Source organism: Trichechus manatus, unplaced genomic scaffold (assembly GCF_000243295.1).
Source record: "Trichechus manatus latirostris isolate Lorelei unplaced genomic scaffold, TriManLat1.0 scaffold00139, whole genome shotgun sequence".
In the NCBI taxonomy this organism is placed as follows: domain Eukaryota; kingdom Metazoa; phylum Chordata; class Mammalia; order Sirenia; family Trichechidae; genus Trichechus; species Trichechus manatus.
The window spans coordinates 4,094,356-4,116,831 of NW_004444075.1; the positions used below are offsets into that span (position 1 = coordinate 4,094,356).

Genomic DNA, 22,476 nt, shown 5'->3' on the forward strand with positions numbered 1-22,476 from the left:
GGGGGCGCGCACTGCGCGGCGGGGCGCAGGCCGGGAACCAGGCTCCTCCCGGCCCGGGCCCCTGGGAGGATACGGCTGATCCATCCCGCCCGGCCGCAGCCTGCATCCGCCCTCGGAGTTGCGAAACCTGCCCGACACTCCGGCCTCCCTCCTTTCGGGGATAGAGGAGCGGTGCGCAGAAAGGCAGACCCTGGGAGCGGTCTCCGGGAGCAATCCCCCTACCCCGTTTTGGCAACCCCGAGCCCCTCTCTGTCGCCAGCCCTTTCCTTCCGCTCGCCGCTGCGCCCCGCGGCGACGAGGCCGCGTCTGGGTCAGTCCCCTGGCGCAGCGCACGGGGTCGGAGCTGGCACGTGGCAGCCGTGGCCGGAGCGGTCGCTCCTCCGAGAAGATGAAATCATTGCAGGGCAAGGGACAACGGTCCCGACTCGGGGTTTGAACGCGCACAGTCCGGGAAGCGGGTGACCCTTCCCTCAGCTGCCCTCGAGCGAACTTAGTCACACCGCCCCCTCCCCCTTCCTGCTTCCGAGTCCGGGTGCCGCCGCCACCACGCTGTGCAGGCGCGCCGCAAGCAGGGACTGAAATTGCTGGGTGAGACTTAACTTTCTGAATTCCTTGCAGTTGGCTGTGGGTGATATCACCGCTTTGGTGTCCTGTTTCTCCGCCCCTTCTCTTCTAGCGCCCCTCCCCCGACTTTTCTCGCCACTTTGTTTTGCTGAGTTTCTCCACCTCTTGCTAGTTCTGAAAAAACGAGGTGGGGACGTTATACAATCCCGTTGTTTGTACCCTGAGATGTTATGATTTTGTAACAGTGAATACTGGAAAATACTCTTTAGCGTATTTATTTATTTGGTTCTACTCCCAGACAGTTCGTCGTGATGTTTTGCAATGTTGTGCGGTATTATCCCAGAATATTTTAAACCAGGCATCTAAGTAAATAAATTTTTAGCCGTTGGTTGAATCTAGTTTCTGTCTAATTTGTATAAACAAGTTCTCACAAACAGTAAAAACAGCAACAACAAAGTGGTAACACTACAAATGTATTAGTGCACATCGTTGTTTCTTCATTGAGACAAGAAATCCATTTTTATATTTTTATAAAACAGAATTGACTCCTTTTGAAGTACACCAGAGGTTTTAAGATGACATTAAGTAGAATAATATTTCTGAATTCTCTAAAAGGTATCCATTCTAATATAACTTGTAAATTTACATTTCTTATTTCTTCATCCAGGTTCAAAGCCAACTTATAAAGAACTTTTTTTTTTAGAGTTTTTTATTGTGCTTTAAGTGAAAATTTACAATTCAAGTTAGTCTCGCATACAGAAATTTATACATACATTGTTATGTGACCCTACTTGTGTATTTTTTAAGTTAAGAAAAACTTGCACAGTGTTATGAACTCCAGAGCTATTTCTCTCTCTATTAAGTGAAGTTGATGTGGGGGCATATTGGGGTCCAAAGACATTCAGTTGATCCATAGGAAGCCTTCTTAGAATTTAAAAGTTACTGACTTCTTGTGCTTCCATGTTATAAAAGAAGGATGAAAATGCTGTTCTCCGATTGATGAGTTTTGCTCTCATTATTCAAAGCTTACTTTTACTTGTAAAAATTGAAAGTAAACCTTTGGTAAGGAGGAGTGCTCCCCAGATTAAAGCACCTTTCCCTTTGAAGACCGGTGTCCCATGGACCTTAGGCTCGTTCGCAGAATGTAAACAAGCAGCTTTAGAAATGTATCAGTGTTATTTTTGAGATTGTCTAGTGGATTAGAAACAGGGAAAGTTCTTATTAGTTTTCTAGGGTGACCATATGCATTATTGTCCAAATCAGAAGACTCCTGAGAAGAGGGGGAGAACCATTAATAATTTTGCTGGCACAACTGGCTTAAACTTTGAATGTCTGGGCCAATCCAGGACACATGGTGACTCAGTTGTACCTAACTGTAAACAGAGTAACTCAGAATCTTTGCAAGTCCTTAGACGAATCTCAGGCTCAAACTCAAGCAGTGCCTAGGCAAATGCAGGAAACTGCACCCACGGGCGTTTCTCCAGCCATTCTTAGCGCTGTCTGTAATGCTCTTGGCTTCTTAACGTCCAACACACGCATGAGAGAATGTGGTGAACTTTCCCAAAGAGAAGCTAGTCTGAATGTTTTGGTTTTTCAAGTTCTGTCTAACCTACCTCTCCCTCCATAAACAGAGCCTCTGTTCTCAATAGTTTCATTGTCATAGCTATTATTATTGCTATAAATGTTTTGTTTTTATTATGTGCAGGCTCTGTGCTAAGTGTTTCACACATACTTTCCATGCAGTCTTATGAGGTGGGTGCTCCCATGATCCTAATTTTACAGGGGAGGCAACTGAGGCAAGAGAAGAAGTAATCCAAGGTCACCTAGCTAGTTGGGGAGACAGATTTGGAGTCTCCAGAACCCCACTCTACCATCTCATGCTGTCTCCACACATTTTATATTTTAAATGGGCAAGTCGAGTATATAGAAGTGTTATATACAAGCTGAATTTGGAAGCAACAGTTAACTGTGATGTCAGTATCATGCTTTATCAGTATAACTCTTTAAAGGTTGGGTCTGGAAGACTTCAGGGAGAAAGGTATGTATAGACCCTAGCTTTCCTATAGAAAATTAATTTTTTCTGGTTGTTATTTACTTGCAACCTGCTAATTTATTATTTTCAACTGTTTTCTCAGCACGTTTCCTTTGGGTTATTATGAATCATTCCTTAAATTAGCTAAAATAGTTAAGATGCAGGGTAACTTCAGAAAATGTATTTAGGGAAAGAAAATTTAACGTACTAAGCCTGCAACAGACATCCTTTTTCTTCCTCATTAGAAATTTACTCTGGGGAAGAAATTGCTTTAAATGTCTTTGGTCACATCATAGACATTTTGGTTCTCTGTAAGGGTGGAATTGTAGTTCAGGTGAAGTTCTAAACTCAGAGTGGATGAATCCCCAAGGGGAGGGTGGGTCGAGGAGGGTGGGCCAGGAGGGAGCACTCTGTGTACCTGCGTCTGCTGTGCTCCTTTGGGAAGGTGGCAAGCCCTGGGCCTCAGAGGCCCTGAGAACACCTTGTGAGCTCCTGCTGTGGCTTTTTAAAAACTCCAAGGCTCATTGGTTCAGTGGAGAGTGATGTTTGGTTTTTCAATGTTATTCTTCAAAGCCCTTGGGAACAGAAATATTTATTACTGTATCTATTTCTTTGTCTACCCATAGATACAAAGATGAATACAATATGGTCCCTAATACAATTTCAAGTAAATACATCTTATCTGTACAGATGAACTGTGATGGTTGAGAGGAAACAAAAAATTACTTCCAATTTGGGGAAATAAGTGGAGAGAGATGTCTCAGAAGTGAGATAGAGTTGAAGGGAGAATCTCGTGAGTAAAGACATAGAGGTATGGAATTATGTGGGCATATTCAGAGAATAATCAGGCAGTTCTGCTGTAGTATAGGGCTTGAAGAGGAAAAGTGGAGGGTGAGATGCGGAAAGGAGGCTGGGCCCAGCTCACAGGCTAAGAGCATGGACTCTGCTGGAAGCCATGGGAAGCCATGGGGGCTCTAGAGTTGGGAATGACAGCATCAGAGCTTTGCTCTGGGAAGATTAACAGGCAGTGGTGAGCAGGGCAGTTAGAGGGCCCGAAACCACAGGTAAGGTGGGCACCTAAAAGGCACTTTGCAACAGTGGGCGGTTCAAAACCAAAAAACCAAAACCGTTGCCATCCAGTCAATTCCGAGTCATAGCGACCCTACAGGACAGAGTAGACCTGCCCCATAGGGTTTTCAAGGAACGGCTGTTGGATTCAAACTGTCAAAGTTTTGGTTAGCAGCCGAGCTCTTAACCACTGCGCCACCGAGGCTCCAAACAGAATAAGCTTGCCTTTTATTATTATTACCACTTTTATTTATTTATTTTTTTAGCAGCGTTCTATTGTACAAAACCAACAATGCATGTAACGGCCTCTTGTTTTGAGGGAGACACATACACCACTCTCAGATCTCCTGTGAGTAAGCCTGAGGCAGGGCTTCTTTCCAGAAGCAGCCGGGTGTCTGATCTGGAGGGAATTTCCTTTGCTCTGACGTACCATCACCACACAGAATACAGGGCTGACTGTTAGCAGGTTAAGGAAAAAGCTCAGCAGTAACTGGAGGGGAGAAATTTAAATTTCTGTTGGTTCAATAGATAATGATCTTTAGAACAAAGTGAAAACGTAAATTTGTAAGACTCTTGCAGTTTTTTTCCTCCAACTTCTGTAAATATTTAAAGTCATCCTGTGGCTGTCTAGATGGTACATTAACTGGGACAGCATTATAAACACAGAGTAGTCATTCGAGTTAATTTTCCCTGTTGTTTGGGCCTCATGCTCACCCTCTGTTCAGTGGGAACTGGCCGTGGGGCTGTTGGCTGACGTGGTGCATTTTACAAACTGACCTCAATCTGAGAGGGAGGACTAGTGTTTCCCTTTGAGTTAGGTAACACTTGGAAGGGGTAGGAATTTGCAGCCAGGATATGCTGTTGAAAGTCTTGTGGTTCTAGAAGAATTATCTTAACTACAAAGACTTCTTCCACTTCTCTGCTAGGGACCTTTTTAGGTCCTTTTTGGAGGTACCTTCTTCTACTTTCAGTCCCTGGGTGTTGCAGTCAGACTGTGGTCTACTAACCTAAAGGTTAGCTGCTTGAATCTACCTAGCAGCACTGCAGAGGAAAGTCCTGGCAATCTGCTACTGTAAAGATTACAGCCAAGAAAATTGTGGAGCAAGCACTTCTACACTTTAACACATGGAGTGGCCACGACTTTCAATCAAGTCAAAGGCAATGGGCTTGTTTTGTTGTTTTTCTTCCACCATCAGCAAGGGAGAAAGGGCTTTCTGCCAGTTTGCCCTTATCTGGAGAAAAAGGAACTTTAAAGATTTGGGAGAGGGGTTTTCAGCATTCATTATTATGTTCATAGTGGTTAATGTGATTCTTGTGCAGTCCATGGAGCCTCACTGCACTGGCATTCTCATCTGTGAGCTGGGAGTTTGGGGAATTGTTGTGAGGTTTAAATTAGATCGCAGGAAAGCACAAAACCCAGTGCTACCAACTAGATGGTGCCCAGCTACCACCACTCACTGCTCTGACAGGGATCACAATAGAGGATCCCGGACAGGGATGGAGAAAAATGTAGAACAAAATTCTAAACTCACAAAAAAAGACCAGACTTACTGGCCTGACAGAGACTGGAGAAACCCTGAGAGTATGGCCCTCGGACACCCTTTTAGCTCAGTAATGAAGTCACTCCTGAGGTTCACCCTTCAGCCAAGCATTAGACAGGCCCACAAAACAAAATGAGACTAATGGGGCACAACAGCCCAGGGGCAAGGATGAGAATGCAGGAGGGGACAGGAAAGCTGGTAATAGGGAACCCGAGATCGAGAAAGGAGAGTGTTGACCTCGTGGGGTTGTTAACCAAGGTCATAAAACAATATGTGTACTAACTGTTTAATGAGAAGCTAGTTTGCTCTGTAAACCTTCATCTAAAGCACAATAATAAAAAAAAGCGGGGTGGGGGGAAGAACCAGGGGGAAAAAAAAAAAAACACCCAGTGCTACATACATGGTAGGTGCACAAACTTCTCTGTATTTCAGCATCCCTCTCCATCAGATTGACTATTACAAGACGGACTGTACATGATCTTATTGTCCAAGTGGCATTTGAATAAGAGCATACTGGAAGCTCTTGTAGCACTAATGTTGAAAGGAGATGTGAGGACACAGCAACCCAGTCTTTTCTCTACAATCTTTCTTTGGAAAGTCTCTTTGTGGTTGTTTTAGATGTAAAGTTCTACTGCCAGGGAAAATACTCCAGGCTATGAAATACTCGGGGTGGAAATCTTGAGTGATCACAACTCTTCATTTCTAGCTGGTAGTAATTGATCACTTCATCCTCCTTTTCAAAGGATGGGAAGGAAACAAAACAAACAAGCCAACAAAGGGTCCTGCTGAGGTCTGATAGGAAGTCCCTGGGTAGTATAAATGGTTAACACACTCAGCTGCTAGCCTTAAGGTTAGAAGTTTGTGTTCACTCAGGTGCCTTGGAAGAAAGGCCTGGCAAGCTACTTCTGAAAAATAGGCCACTGAAAACTATGAATCACAGTTCTGTTTTGACACACATGGGGTTGCCATGAGTTGGAGTCAACTGGACGACACCTGGTCAACTGGAGGTCTGACAGAGGGGGATTCCAGAGCTCTCTCACAATAAGCAACCTAAAAACCTTTATTATGGCAGGGAAAGGCCACATATAAACAGGCATCTCCTAAACACAGTGTCACCAGAGAAACAGAAATCATTCAGTAGCCCTTCTCTGTTCCTCTCTCCCCAGAGAGTAAGAGGATGATGGGACTTCTTCATTGGCCTGTTGAAAAAGAAGTTGAGACAGTGTCCTTCATGGAGCAGGGGTGATACTTTGCTCTCATCTCATTTGGGATCAGGACTGTCCCTTAAGTACTTTTAGAGTGTTATATGACACTTGGAGTTTTTGCTAATATATCTAAACTCCATGCTGAGGGTGACACTTCAGTGTTTTATTCATAAATAGGACAGGACTGTTGTGACTGGTGCCCTGGTGGCGCAGTGGTTAAGTACTTGGCTGCTAACCGAAAGGCTGGCAGTTGGAATTCTCTAGCCGCTCCATGGGAGAAGGATGTGGCAGTCTGTTTCCCTAAAGGTTACAGCCTTGGAAACTCTATGGGGCAGTTCTGCTCTGCCCTATGGGGTCACTATGAGTCTGAACCGACTCGACAGCAATGGGTGTTGTGACTGAGGGAAGTTGGAAATAAATGTGCATTGGATTTTTTCCCCTTAATGTTCTTGTTTATTATAATATTTCTCTTGATTTAAAGTGGAATAACAGACTTTATCCAACACTATCTTTTTGCAAATCTGAAGTATGTGAACTATTTTCTATGAGGAAAAACATTTTCAACAAACTAGTAAATAATGTGAGGCTAAAGTGATTATTCTGATATTTATACCTAAATCAAAAGTAGGAGGCTAAATTTATAGCAATATTAATGGCTATGTTTAATTTGATCCCAGCATTTCATAAAAGAACATTTTTAGCTATACAGAGTGATTTTTTTATAAAAAGGAAAAAGTGTAGATTGTGTTTTATTTTAATGGGAGAAATATCATCAGTAGATATTTAGAGAATAATTGTCCAGATTATTTATGTGACTCAAGTGTCACTAAATTAGTCACGTACAGTTGGTTTTTGAGAGAGAGGAAAGCAGTTATGGCCTAGTTCACTCCAGACCATTAATTTTCTAGCCCTTGATTGAAAAAGTTTGTGTTAAGTATAAAGGAATTACATCCATTGTGATTTTATTTAAGTTGCCATGTTTTATTGTAGTATGTTCTAGTAATCTATTCTGTACAGATATAGCCATAAAACATATTGTTCATTGTTGTTTTATTTTTATATTATCAGTAATACACCTACTCCTCGCTTATTGACTATCGCGTTATCCAACAAATCGCATTTAAGACAATAGTAAAAAATCTACTATCCAACTATTTTGCACATTAATGACATACATCTGGCAGTAATGAATGCCAAGGTGTGAGGTAAGATTAATGCAGCCTGTGATGGTTAAGGTTATGTGTCAACTTGGCTGGGCCATAATTCTCAGTGGTTTGGCAGTTATGTAATGATGTAATTGGGCAGCTTTGTAATGATGTAGTCATCCTCCATTTTGTTATCTTATGGGGTCATCCTCCATTTTCGCACACTGGCGATTTTTGCATAACAACCTGGTCTTTGGAACCTAATCATGTCAGTAAGTGAGGGGTGGGTGTACTAATAAAGAGCTTTTTTTTTTTTTAATATATTATAAGAGTGCTTGCTTACTATCTTTTCCATGGGATATTCTTTTTTTCACTTTAGAAGAAAACGTTTTAGGAGATTAAAGCCTTCGTTGTGGTGGTATGGTGTGTGTTTTCTTTATCGTCTTATATCTGTGAGCCATCTGGAGGCCACATTTAAGTGTTTAATATCCCTGCATTGCACACAATGTTTAATACCTTTTTCATCCATGACTCAGGGTAGCCCAGGAAAAGGCCGGTAGATTAACTACTGCCTTCATTTTCACCTGCCATTGCAAAATCAACCCACCAGAATAATTGGGAGACACAAATAAGGCGATTCCTGTGTTTTATGAAATATGCAGATAGTAATTAAAAACCTAAACATCGACTTTAAACAAATATTAGAATAGCAGTCTGTGACCCAGGAAGAACCAACAATTTAAAGATCACAGTGTAATAACAGCTGCTATACAAAATCACTGTTTAAATGGCCATGTGGATAGTTCTAGCTACATTTAAAATACAAATCTTATGAGTAAAGTGGTAGAGGATATATAATAAGCTTATTACTAAATATTCAAAGCTAAAATATTTTTAAAGTAAAACAGTAAGTTTAAGGTTAATAAACCAAACCCAACCCAATGCCGTCAAGTTGATTCGGACTCATAGTGACCCTGTAGGACAGAGTAGAACTGCCCCATAGGATTTTCAAGGCTGTAAATCTTTACGGAAGCAGACTGCCACATCTTTCTCTCGCAGAGCGGCTAGTGGGTTCAAACCACTGACCTTTCGTTTAGCAGCCGAGCGCTTAACCACTATGCAACCAGAGTACCTTTAAAGTTAATAATTACATAATAATATGTAAAATCATATTATATACTTTATTTCTAGAATTAGATAGTTTATTGCAAAGTGTATCTGGCAGTAAATTATAAACCAGCGCTATCTCAGTTAAGCAGGAGAGTTTTAAGCATGAGTGTTTAGGAGCATCGATTCCAGATATGAGAAGTACAATGTAGGAGCATACTTTGCAAATTGTAGCATGCACTGCAGACGTTATATTGATAATAACTCTCAGTCTCCAGTAAAATGCAAACTTATTTTGGGTTTATATTCTGAAATGTGTCTAGGTCTGTCTGTTGTGGGCCTGTTGGCTCACAAAGTGTACATAACAATCCTGTTGGTCCTGCTGATGCAGGTGAGGTTAGAAACCTCTGTGCGGTCACTACCCACTCATGCCAGGGAAGGGACTCTGACAGCTCAGGGGGGTTGCCAGGCAGCGTCTGACTGCTGACGCATCGGTGGGGGAGCATTGAAGATGTTAAGGTTTCCCATGTGGTTTCCTTTCTCCCAGGGCACCTGGATGATGATGGATTACCACATGGGTTCTGCACCGTCACCTACTCCTCTACTGACAGATTTGAGGGGAACTTTGTTCATGGAGAAAAGAATGGACGGGGGAAGTTCTTCTTCTTTGATGGCAGGTAAAACCAAAATCCCATTGTCACAGAGTTGATTCCCACTCATAGCGGCCCTATAGGACAGAGCAGAGCTGCCCCATAGGGTTTCCAAGGAGTGGCTGGTGGATTCACCCTGCCAACCTTTTGGTTAGCAGCTGAGCTCTTAACCACTGCACCACCAGGGCTCCAGGTGGCAGGTTAGCGCTTGACAGTTTTTAAAATATTTGGGATAACTGGTCTTTATGTGTGATACCTTAACGCTGATGTCATAACTAGTGTCTTCCACATTCTGCTTCTAGTTAAAATATTTTTCACAGTAGGGTTCCTTTTTGTTTGTGTGTGTGTGGGCATTAGTGGTTCAGCGCTAATGGTGCTGAAACCTGGGAATTCCTTTGGGAAAGGAAATGTCTAAGCTGACAACTGAAGAGTGATTGCAGGGACTGGCGTGTGACCCAGAATCCCTTTTCTGTCAGTGGAGTGGGTTGTTTTTAAAGATGTTAGGGGTTCCTCAAGCTCCCGATTATCTGATGTAAGGGGGAGAGACAGGGATAGCAATACAAACCCATCCGTAAAACTTTTTAAATTTTTCATTTTATTTTTTTTTAAATAATGTATTTTATTTTGTTGTTGTCGAGAATATACACAGCAAAAAATATACCAGTTCAGGTTTATACATATACACAATTTAGTGACATTGATTACATTCTTCAAGTTGTACAGCCATTTTCACCCTCCTTTTCTGAGTTGTTCCTCCTCCATTAATATAAACTCACTGCCCCCTAAGGTTCCTATCTAATCTTTCAAGTTACTGTTGTCAGTTCGATCACATATAGATAGATAAAAGAGCATATTGCTTAAGGCAGATATTCTTTACTAGTTAAGCTAAACTGTTGTTTGGTTTTAAGAAGACTTCAAGGGATATTTTTGGTTTAAGGTTTAAAGATTATCTCAGGGCAATAGTTTCAGGGGTTCATCCAGCTTCCACGGCTCCAGAAAGTCTGGAATCCAAGAAAATTTGAAATTCTGTTCTGCATTTTCCCTCTTTTGACCAGGGTTCTTCTACAGAATCTTTGCTCAACATGTTCAGTAATGGCAGCCAGGCACCATCCAGTTCTGTTCTCTTGGCAAATGAGACAGTTGTTTATGGAGGCAATTAGCCACACATTCCATATTCTCCTCCTATTTCTGACTCTCCTTCTTCCTCTGTTGCTCCAGGTGAATAGAGACCAATTGCGCCTTGGATGGTCGCTTGCAAGCTAAAAATTTCATTCTAATTCCAACTTTTTTCTTTCTCATTTCCCCCAACCCCTCACCCACTTTTTTTTTTTTTAGGAGAGATTTGCTTACAAACTGTAATTTTTAAATTGTCAAGACTTTTACTTCCTTTCTTTTGTTCTCTTGTGAATATCTGATGGATACCTGAGTCCTATAGAGGCCTCTTTCAAAATTTGGTATCAGAGCTTTAGTCTCTCGTGATTTCTATAACCTGTCCAGAGGATAACTTTTCCTGCCTTATTTCCACAGCAGTTTTTTAGAGCACATTTCTGGAAAGTGTCACTTTTTACCTCATACTGTAATTATTCATTTATTCATTCAACAAATACGTATTTATGTAAATGTCTTATTTCCCCTACAGGACAGAGAGTTCCTTGAGGGCAGAATCTGTACCTAATTTATCTTCTATGCTTTGTGGCACTTTCCCTTAATTTGATACTAAAAAAAAAAAAAATTCATGCTGAATGAGTGTGAGAGGTGGAAAAGGATGTGGAATTCACCCAGAACAATCCACCTCCCGCATACACACACTCACTTTACAAATGACGAGGCAGGACTCAGATAGGGTACATGACTAGCTGTGGAGAAGTTAATTGCAGAGCAAGATCAACGGCAAGTTTTCCCAATTCCTGATTCAACACTGTGCTACACACAAACCCTATCGTGGGAGCCGACCTGGCTTTGCCTTACTGTGATTTTCCAAAATGTTGATCCTATCCTTGGGATTCAAGACAATTCTCCAAGAAAAAAAGCTAAAATTCTTTGAAGATGGTTTCATAAACTGATGGGTATTTTTTGAGAATAAGCCCAGTGTTGCTTATACAGAATATCTAGAATTTATCCAAAGGCAGGGAGCAAAGAATATTTCTGTAAGTCAATTGTGGATGCTTTCTATTTTTAGCCTACATAGTCCTTGAGGAATATTAGAGAAGTATTTCCCAACCTTTTTCATGTCACACACAGCACATGTAAAAATTGAGATTGTTTGTCCCCTGCAGAGGTGTGACTGAGGTACGGCAGGCAGGGCGCGTGCCCTGGGCACTACATGAGGACAGGTGCTAATGAACTGTTTCCATTGGCCATCGCGGTTTCCATTGCCAGCTATGAGAGATCATCCAGCAATTTAAAACTAACTGCCATATCCTGAGGTCCATAAAACAAACAAGAATACACGGAGCTCAACCATGTATGGGCACACCAGCTCAGGGGCAAGGACAAGAAGGTAGGAGGACAGGAGAGCTGGACGAATGGAAATGGGGAACCCAAGGTCGAGAAGGGGGGAGTGTTGACATGTCGTGGGGTTGGCAACGAATGTCACAAAACAATATGTGTATTGTTTAATGAGAAACCAACTTGCTCTGTAAACCTTTACCTAAAGCACACATACACAAAAAGAATACTGAAGAAAAGAACACTTTTTCAAAAAAATAATAAAACTAGTTGCCATAGATGCGATTTTCCATAAATAGGCCCCTGGTCCCCTAGGCCCAAGCAACTAGCCCCAAGGGCTCTGACAACCCCAGCCCCTATCCAGCTGTCCTGAGCGGAGTCAGCACCTTACCACACCAGTAACTTGTGCCTGGTACACCAGGGTGCTGGGCTCACCAGTTTGGAAGTTCTGAGCTGGAAAACGTGGAAAGAAAGAAGACAGCATTTTTGGTAGCAAAGGCAACAGTATTTCCAGCTGGCCACAGAGTCCTGGAGGGAGCACTCCAGTGGTAATTAGGACAGGTTGGTTCCTTTTGCCTGCTGCTTCCCAGGTATTACAGAGCACCTAAGTGAACCGAAAGACACTAATTTTTTTCTTTATGGAAGTCCAGTCTGAACTGATTCCTTTTCCTTCTCCTTCTTTACCAAGTCCATATTTTCCATTGCCCACTGGTCTGCTGATTATATTTTCCTAAACTGAGCAGGATTTTGGCAAGCGTCTAACCAGGCAGAGGTCTTAATAAACCTGACACAGTTTATTAAAACATGATAAGAGATGGGGAAGTTTAAAGGTATAGTGTCATGGATTGAATTGTGTCCCCCAAAAATATCTGTCAACTTGTCTAGGTCATGATTCCCAGTATTGTATGATTGTCTACCTTTTATCATCTGATGTGATTTCTCTATGTGTTGTAAATCCTATCACTATGATGTAATGAACTGGATTAGTAGCAGTTATATTGATGAGGTCTACAAGATTAAATAGTGTCTTAAGCCAATCTCTTTTGAGATATAAAAGAGAGAAGCGAGCAGAGAGACAGGTGGACCTCATACCACCAAGAAAGCAGTGCCAGGAACAGAGCACATTCTTTGGACGCGGGTTTCCTGCGCAGAGAAGCTCCTAGTCCAGGGGAAGATTAATGACAAAGACCTTCCTCCAGAGCTGAGAGAGAAGAGAAAGCCTTCCCCTGGAGCTGATGCCCTGAATTTGGACTTATAGCCTACTAGACTGTGAGAGAATAAATTTCTGTTTGTTAAAGGCATCTACTTGTGGTATTTCTGTTACAGCAGCACTAGATGACTAACACATATAGTCTTGCTTTAAATCTGATAGTCAACGCTGAGCCACTCTTTGGGAAGACAGTCTAGCAGGTTTGGTTTAATTTAGTGTTGTTGGTCACTAGCTTGCTTCACAGACCCAATACACAGAGTACTGAGGCGTGAGACCAAGCTCCTGAACCAGTGTGCCAAGAATGAGTTACAGCTTAGCCACGAGATGCTGATCCCCTCAGCCTGAGCAGTAGCCAGGTAAGGTCTAAGACTTCCCAAGAACTCCCCCTTCCTCTGTCAAGCTACTCACTTCTGGTTGCAAGCAGCTTCATCCACTTACCCCAGTGTGTTGTACAATTATAGTAATTGGCATGTGCATCATGACTTGAAAAAGCTGAGCATTCGGCCAGGTAGAAGCACTAGGCCAATAACTGTCTATGGGACAGAAATAAAAAAAAATTGACTTCTTTTTTTCCTTTTGAGGCACCAATTCACTAATTTTTATACCTACCATTAAAACACTTGTAGAGACACAGGTCAAACAGTAGAATCAAAGAATGATAGTATTAGCGAGGACCTCAAAAGGCTGTCTTTGTTAGTCTTCTTCTGATAGGTAGGGGCTAATACCTTGAGGGAGTCCCTGGGTGGTGCAAACGGTTAATGCACTCGCTGCTAACTGAAAGGTTGGAGGTTCCAGTCCATCCAGGGGTGCCTTGGAAGACAGGCCTGGCAATCTACTTCTAAAGTGTCAGCCATTGAGGTGTCTGGGGTCTTAAAAGCTTGCAGGCGGCCATCTAAAATGCATCAATTGGTCCCAGCCACCTGGAGTAAAGGAGAATGAAGAACACCAAAGACAACAAGGAAAGTAGTAGTCCAAGAGACAGAAAGGGCCACATAAACCAGAGACTTCATCAGCCTGAGACCAGAAGAACTAGATCGTGCCCAGCTACCACCAATGACTGCCCTGACAGGGAACACAACAGAGAGTCCCAGATGGAGCAGAATGGTGGGGTGCAGAACTCAAATTCTAGTAAGAGGACCAGACTTAATGGTCTGACTGAGACTGGAGGAACCTCGGAAAGCATGGCCCCTGGACTCTATGAGCCCAGAGCTAAAACAATTTCCAAGGCCAACTCTTCAGACAGGGATTGGACTGGACTGTGGGACATAAAGTGATACTCGTGAGGAGTGTCCCTCTTAGCTCAAGCAGATACGAGAGACTAAACGGACACCTTCTGTCCAGAGGTGAGATGGGAAGGCAGAGAGCGTCAGGAGCTGGTTGAATGGACATGGGGAGTCAGGAGTGGAAAGGAGGAGTGTGCTGTCACTGTATGGGGAGAGCAATTAGGGTCATGTAACAATGTATGTATAAATTTTTGTATGGGAAAAAAAAATGTTCTGTAGTAGCCTGGATGGGACCTTGGAATAGAAAGAGGACATTAGACAAAAGTAAAGGAAATATGACTAAAATATGGACTTCAGTAAACAGTATTGCATTAATATTCTTCATGAATTGTGACAAATGTACCATACCAATGTAAGATGTTAATATTAGAAGTAATGGTATGTACTATCTTTACAACTTTCCTGTAAGTCTATGTCTATTCTGAAATAAAAAATCTTATCAAATAAAAAAAAAAAAAGCCAGCCACTGAAAACCCTATGGAGCACAGTTCTGCTCTGACATACATGGGGTTGCCACATGTCAGTGTCCACTCAGCACTAATTATAAAGACACTTTGAGGAAAGAAAAGTCAGTATCATTGCTTTTATTACAAATGATGAAGTAGTGTGGTGACAGGATCTCAAAAGGTCGTTGTATCTTCTTTCCTAAGCCTTATGCTGATCCTGTATGAGACAGCTGCTAAAAGGAATTGCTGTAAAAATTAATGAAATGGTCTTTTGACTGAAGAATGGCCTTGGAATCTAGTAGGTCTTGCTAAGGGAGATGTGGGATTTGGTTATGAAGAAGTCAGCTCTTTCTGCATGAAGAAAACCAAAAACCAAACCTGTTGCCATCAAGTCGATTCTGACTCATAGGGACCCTATTGGACAGAGAAGAACTGCCCCATAAGGTTTCCAAGGAGCGGCTGGTGGATTCGAACTGCCAACCTTTTGGTTACCAGCCAAACTCCTAACCACTGTGCCACCAGGGCTCCTCTACATGAAGCAGCACTTTTATTTACAATTATCTATTAATTTTTCTCCCCATTAGACCCTACCCCCAATTTTTAGGGTCTCATGTGTTGGGTAAAGTAAAGTGGGAACCCTGTCTATTCACTGCCAGTCAGAAGTGTTTATTACGGAAAAATCCACCCCCCGCCCCAAAGTCACAAATAAAGAGTTTGAAATAAAAGGTAAGGAAACAGAAAATTTCTGTTACAGCCTCAGGAAGTTTTTCAAACCTGTAATGCTGGTTTATGTCCCTTCCAAAGGGTTTGTGTGCAATTGTGGGAATCCATGGTTGGAAAGAGAGAAGGGAAATCACCAAGTGTAGTGATGGAAGACTTGGCCTTCTAATCTAATCATATATAAAACTGGAACCTGGATGTGTAATTAAGAAGAAGATTCCAAACAATTGTGAATATATATCAAGAAAATTCTAGAATCCATTTTTTCCTTGACATAGAATATGACAAATCTGAATAGGAATTTTAAATATCCAGATCGCCAGGAGAAATGCGCCTGCTAATTTTTTTAAACAAGTACCTAAATGCAGGCAGGAAAATTTTAAAGTTTTTCAAAATTCCAAATGTAGCAAAAACTTGGTGGAATAAAAACATCAAGGAATAGAAAAAATGTAAAAAGTGAAAGTGGTCCTTTTTTTTTTTAACTCCCATACCCACGTCACAGAGGTAAACCATTGTTGGCAAAGAATTTAAGCATCTTAGTTAAATAAATTCAGAGTAAAATAAGGATATAACTATTTCTGGTGTTGTTAGCTGCCATCAAATTGGTCCCTAACTCCTGGTGACCCCATGCACAATGGGATCGGACTGTTGTGATCCATAAGGGTTTTCACTGGCTTATTTTTTTGGAAGTAGATTACCAGAGCTTTTTTCCTAGTCTGTCTTAGTCTGGAAGCTCCCCTGAAACCTGCTGAACATCATGGTAGGAATTAAACCCGGGTCTGCACAGAAGGTGAGAATTCTGCCACGGAACCACCACTGCCCTGTCTATTTCTAGGTCAGTTTAAATACTCAAAATGTGCATTGTTTTCTGTTTACCACTCTCAGCTTCAGAATGTTTGCTAATTTTGAGATCATAGTCAGGAGTTAGTCTTTTCCTCGTTATAGGACAAAATGTAGAACAGAAACGGCTGAGTTATTACAACTGCCTTGTTAAGTTGGAAACTTCAAGTCAGACCGCTCATCCTTTATCTGATAGTTTATCCCACAGATGAGGAGTGGATGGAAGACTTCACTTTATTTTTAAAATTGTCTATTCACACAGCTGTTGCTTCAAATTTTCTTGCTTCTTAAAGGAAAGAAGAAAATTGTCCTAAGATTTGGTAATAGCGACTTCTTAACATCTACTCTTTGGTCCTGAGATAAAGGCATTTGTGTAGTAAGGAGAAGGGAATCTTGAAGTTTGGTTGGTGTGGCTCTGGAGTCTCTCTGGCACTAGTAGATTCCCTGGAGTGCTGTGGAGTGTTGTGAAAATGGTTACTGTTTGTCTTAGTTAAGGTTCTCTAGAGAAACAGAGCCAGTGATACAGATACACATAAACGTACATATATATAGAGAGAGAGAGGTTTACTTCAAGGAATTGGCTCATGTGATTTTGGGAGCTGGCAAGTCCAAAATCCATAGGTCAAGTACAGGCCAGAGACTCTTGCAGGCTCACAGGATTGTGGGGGCTCGCAAGTCCAAAATCTGTAGGTCTAGCAGCAGGCTAGAGACTTCTGCAGATTTGCATCCTAAGATCCCTGGATCAGGTGATGGCAAGAGTACACAATGAAGAGAGAAGAGAGTTCTGCCAAATTATCTATTTACAGTCTGGAGGCAGAACATACCCTAAGGCAACTCCCTTTTCAACTGATTGATTACATGAGATTACATTATAGAAAGTGATTACATTATGTAATGTTACGTGAAGTTACATTACGTTATGGAACAGCAGCTAGACTAGTGTTTGGCCAAACCATAGCCTAGCCAAGCTGACACATAAAATTAACCATCACAGTATTCAAAATACTTTAACATCTCTAATTTTTATACTAATCCCCAATTCTGGACGTTTATTTTAATATATTTTTCCTTAATTCTACTCAGTGTGACCAGGACTTACGAACTTAAAGACAATTTAATAGACTTCTCACAAATCTTAGAATGGTAATAAGAGGAATTTCAATCCAGATTGACTTTGGTCTGTGTGATATTAAACAGTCATGAGGTTTTTCGTCTGATTATGAGGTAGAGATGAGGTAGTTCATTCAGTTTTATTTAGTTATTTTGTTGATACTTTTCCCTGACTTGCCAATTAGATTTCAAAGTATGGTTTACTACTTCACGACATCATTCTCCTGTCCCCAAGTCATTTTCCTATGTTGATTTGCTACATTAATGTGTCCAGCCAAAAAGCCTCCTTGTAGTACTGTATTACTGGCCAAATAGCCTGAAAAAGGGAGACTGTCCATCTGGTGAGTCACTGAAAAAGAGACATTTTCCAGGTGACAAATCCATGTAGGATTTCTTGTGCCTGGTTTTTTAGAAAGTACTTGGTCACGTTTCAGAGAAATTAGAGTTGGAATGGACTTCTGAAGCCGTGTATTCCAACTTCCCACGTAAGACAAAGTCCCTTCTGTGTTCCTGACCCTCACCCAGCTTTTGTCGGCACCAGGCTCAGCAAATATATTCTCTGTATTCTAACAGTTCTGATTAAGGCAAAAAAAATTATGATGTACAAGAAAGGGAGTGGAAAAGAAATTGGCAACTTGGACTACCTGCCATTTTTTCAGCGCTGGACACATTGCACATTTTATCTTCATAAGAATCTATGAAGTCTCATTTTACATACGAAGAAACTAAGGCACAAAGTGGTTAAGTAACTTGCCCAAGGTCACATAGTTACCAAGGGTTGGAGCTGAGATTCAATCCAAGATGCCTTCCATTCTGGAGCCACCCCTCTTCACTTTCTCTGCTACCCACTTCTAACAAGAAACATAGAAATGGCTATGATCCTGACTACCTTTCTTCCATGCGTTAATTTTACTTTGGCTCCCTCATTAGCTGTACTGTACTTGTGAAAACTACAAAGGAGTCCTGGGGTGAATTCAGTTACTTTCTTGTAGGAGCTTTAACAACTTGTTTGGAGCTTTGAGTGGTTGATGGAAGGTTTTCCTGAGAAGTCAACTCAGAAGAGTCCTGTTCTAGCTAGTCTGCCTCTCTGAACTTGTTTTCTCGTTTCTAAAATGGAGATAATTATACTTCCTTCTCAGAGATGTTGTGAAGATTGAATGAGAAAACCTATAAAGACATTATAGAGTGTAGAGCACCTAGTAGATAGACAAGGGAAAAATATATTATTATTATCTTTTACTATTACTATTACTATTGTTACTGTTATCGTAAGCTGATAATGACAAGGAGAGTTTTCTTAGGGTTTGTTTTTAGAGAGCAAGACTAAATTTCACCAATTGTTCTTCAGATATTTTACTGTTTTCTTGAGCCTTTACAATAATCAGATCCTACAAATTCATAGGTTTTCTATTAAAGTGTAAAAAGCAACTTTGAAGATACACAGCACAGTATGTTACCTGGAAGCATTATAGTTCTCCATTCAACTTGCTTGTCATATTTTGGAGGAAGCTGAAGTTTCTGGCTGGAATTAGCTCTACCAGATGGTTTGTGTCTTTTTGTTCTTCTTTACTTAGTTTTAATATTTTAAGAGATAATACATATTGTCATATAAAATGATTTCTAAAACAATGTTTTAATTCTAAGTCCCAATTTAATTTGGTCAGATATGGGAATATAAGATAAATTATGATTCACTTTTAAATTTCCCTCTCAGTTCTTCTATTGCTATGCTTGACAAAAGGAAGGGAACACAGTGGGGAAAGAGAACAGACTTTAGGTCTCATCAGGGTAGAGATCCCAAAACTTTCTATATCCCCAAACCATGAAGAAAAAAAGCCAAAGCTGTTAAGTCTTCTAAGAACAACTTTGGGTATTCAGATATTAAAGGGAATTTTTAAATGAAAATGCAGTAGTGTTTAAATAGAACGCAGATATACCAGTCTAAGTAAACAATTGTGAAAATTCTCAAATTTCTTTGTAAGTTAGATTCTCTGATTTATTACTGGAAATTTAACTCTTAAGTACAAGAGCTTTGATAAAACGTAGTCTGTGTATGTGTAGAGAAGGAGCCCTGGTGGCGCAGTGATTAAGTGCTCAGCTGGGAGCCTAAAGGTTGGCAGTTCTACTCTGTCATATGGGGTCGCTATGAGAATGGAACATACTTATACCAAAAAATTTTTTCCCATGTATATATCATGCATTTTTTCCATTTTTTTGTTGTTGTTTTAATAAAAACAGGATCATGTTATATACATAATATTCTTAATTTGTGTCTCTTAAATTCCCTTTAAATATCTTGGCAAATTCTTTAGGGTATTTAGAAACTACAAAAATATTCTTTCAATTGTTTGATTTTTCTGGCACCAGCATCAGAAAAGAACAACTGGAAAACATAGAGGAAATTAAAGCATCAATAATTAAAAATTTTTCTCTACACATAACCTATAACCATTACCATCGAGTTGATTCCGACTCATAGTGAACCTACAGGACAAAGTAGAACTGCCTCATAGAGTTTCCAAGGAGTGCCTGGTGGATTCGAACTGCCAACCTTTTGGTTAGCAGCGGTAGCTCTTAAACCACTACGCCACCAGGGTTTCCAGTAATGACATTAGCAGGATTAAATTCTTTCTCACACACACACATGCACACAATCCCCATTAGGGCCAGAGATGGAAGAGGATCTTTTGACTGGATGCTAATTCTGGCTGCCACTGATAAATAATACATTAATGACTAAAACAAATATATAGATATTTAAATATTCTAAACCACATTCATATTGTTCGAGACCACCATATATGAACCATCTTACCCCTGAGAACTACCAGTAGATTCTGGATTCTTGAGGGAAATTAAGCACGAGTGGTTTATGTGTGGCAAGGCTAACAGGAGAGTTTCTGTTTCCTGGTATCGGTCAGCATCTAGCCTTGGAAACATATTCAGGTGAAACTTGCTCTCAGTTTCCAGCTATGGCTTTATTCTTCTCTGTTTCCTCCAGCAGAGAAAAATGATTAATGGGTAATCAGGAGATTAGGAATTAAATCTCCCTCTCAGTCCCTAATCCTGCTTTGTACCTCTGACGTATTTTTGCTAGCAACCTGAGAATTCAAGAGGTTGCACGAATACATGTCAGGGTTGAAACAAGAGCTGGGCATGAAGTTCCTTGGATGTGGTCCTTTCTTTTAAGAGAATTGAGTCATGTTCTGACTATTCCCTTTTCTCTCTTCTCTCACAGTACCCTGGAAGGGTATTACGTGGACGATGCCCTGCAGGGCCAGGGAGTTTATACTTATGAAGACGGGGGAGTTCTCCAAGGCACCTATGTAGATGGAGAGCTGAATGGTCCAGCCCAGGAATACGACACGGATGGGAGACTGATCTTCAAGGGGCAATATAAAGATAACATTCGGCATGGAGTTTGCTGGATATATTACCCAGTAAGCCTTATGACTGTTCATTTTGCTGGAAAGTAACAGGTGTTCAGACATTTAAGACATTGCTTTGACTCTTCACAACAAAGAGCAAAATGTATTCTCTATGTTGGAAGTTGAGCTGGGACACTTGAAAGTCACAGTAGCTGCAGCCAGTGGTTTATGAGGCGTGTCCTAGTGCTTTTATTAACTATTGACTGAGACTGTGGGTCCTTGTATCTACTCTTAATTATTTTTCAGTGTTGTTTTAGAAACAAATGATTCATCATGATCAAAACACAGTTGGGCCTTGGAGAATTTTTCAGGGTGATGGAACTGTTCTGGATTTTGATTGTGGTGGTGGTTATAGAAAATTTTTTTTAAAAAGGATAAAAATCAGGTATTAAAAAAAAAAACCAAATGAGAACAAATTCATTTTATTGTACCACTAATAAAGGAAAGGAAACCCTTGTGGTATAGTGGTTAAAAGCTACGTTTGCTAACCAAAAGCTCAGCAGTTCAAATCTACTGGGTAGTCCTTGGAAACTCTATGGGGCAGTTCTGCTCTGTCCTATAGGGTCACCATGAGTCAGAATTGACTTGACGGTAATGGGAATAAAGGAAAAAATTCTGCGTTTAGTTCCTTTGGCATCTAGAAAAGGATGGTGGAATTGTTCATTTTTGCTATTTTATTCTGTTTCTCATATGTAAGAACTAATCTAGCAATTTCCAATTTTTTTTTTTGGAGTTAATTACACTATTGTTACTTGATTTTACAATTCTACTCCCTACTTTTTAAGGTGCTTTAGGGTTTATATTGCTTAAATGAAGGTGATTAAAATTAACTTGCCTTTGAGTATTTGATAACGTTTCACAATATAGCTGAAGTTTATTAAAGCAAAAACATGAGGCAAAACCAATGGTTGGGAATTAATGCTCTAATTTTTCTTTTCATTTCAAATATCCCATCTGTTGTTAGTGAGTTTCCAGAAAGCCTTTCAGAAAATAGATCTTAGAAAATATTTTATTTAAAACTTCATTTTGTCCAGAGCTTAAGTCAAAATACATTTTTTCTTTCTCTGAATGCTATCTTCTTATGGTTGATAAGTATTTATAAAAACAAATTATCTATTATATGTATAAGAAGAGTGTTGTTGCTATTGTCTATGGAGTTAAGACTTCCCAGCTCAATAAATAAGTTATACTCTAGAAATGTTGTTGTTGGGTGTTGTGAAGTCAATTTTCGACTTATAGCGACCCCACGTGACAGAGTAGTCCCATAGGGTTTCTAGGCTCTAATTTTAATGGAAGGAGCCCTGGTGGCTCAATGTTTAAGTGCTCGGCTGCTAACCAAAAGGTTGGCGATTTGAACCTACCAGCCGCTCCTTGGGAGAAAGATGGGACAGTCTGCTTCCGTAAAGATTTACAGCCTTGGAAATGCTATTGGGGCAGGTCTACCCTGTCCTATAGGGTCACTATGAGTTAGCATTGACTCGACAGCCATGGTTTTTTTTTTTTTAATTTTAATGGGAGCAGATTGCCGGTCTTTCTCCTGAGGAGCCATTGGCTGAGTTCGAACCAACTTTTCAGATAGCAGCTGAGCTCTTAACTCTTGTGCCACCAGGGCTCTTACTCTAGGAATTGGGCATAAGAAAAGAACTTTGTAAAATATTATTTTAAAGAATTACTAAAGC

At 40.7% G+C, this 22,476-nt stretch overlaps 1 protein-coding gene across 1 annotated transcript in view; it reads left to right on the forward strand.

Moving 5' to 3' along the window:
• SETD7 (SET domain containing 7, histone lysine methyltransferase) overlaps window positions 1-22,476 on the forward strand; it is a 55,326-nt gene that overhangs the window by 919 nt on the left and 31,931 nt on the right. Inside the window, exons 2-3 of the mRNA XM_004385480.3 lie at window positions 9,210-9,339; window positions 20,608-20,809. Of these exons, the coding sequence (XP_004385537.1) occupies window positions 9,210-9,339; window positions 20,608-20,809 (332 nt within the window). The remainder of the gene's footprint in view (window positions 1-9,209; window positions 9,340-20,607; window positions 20,810-22,476) is intronic.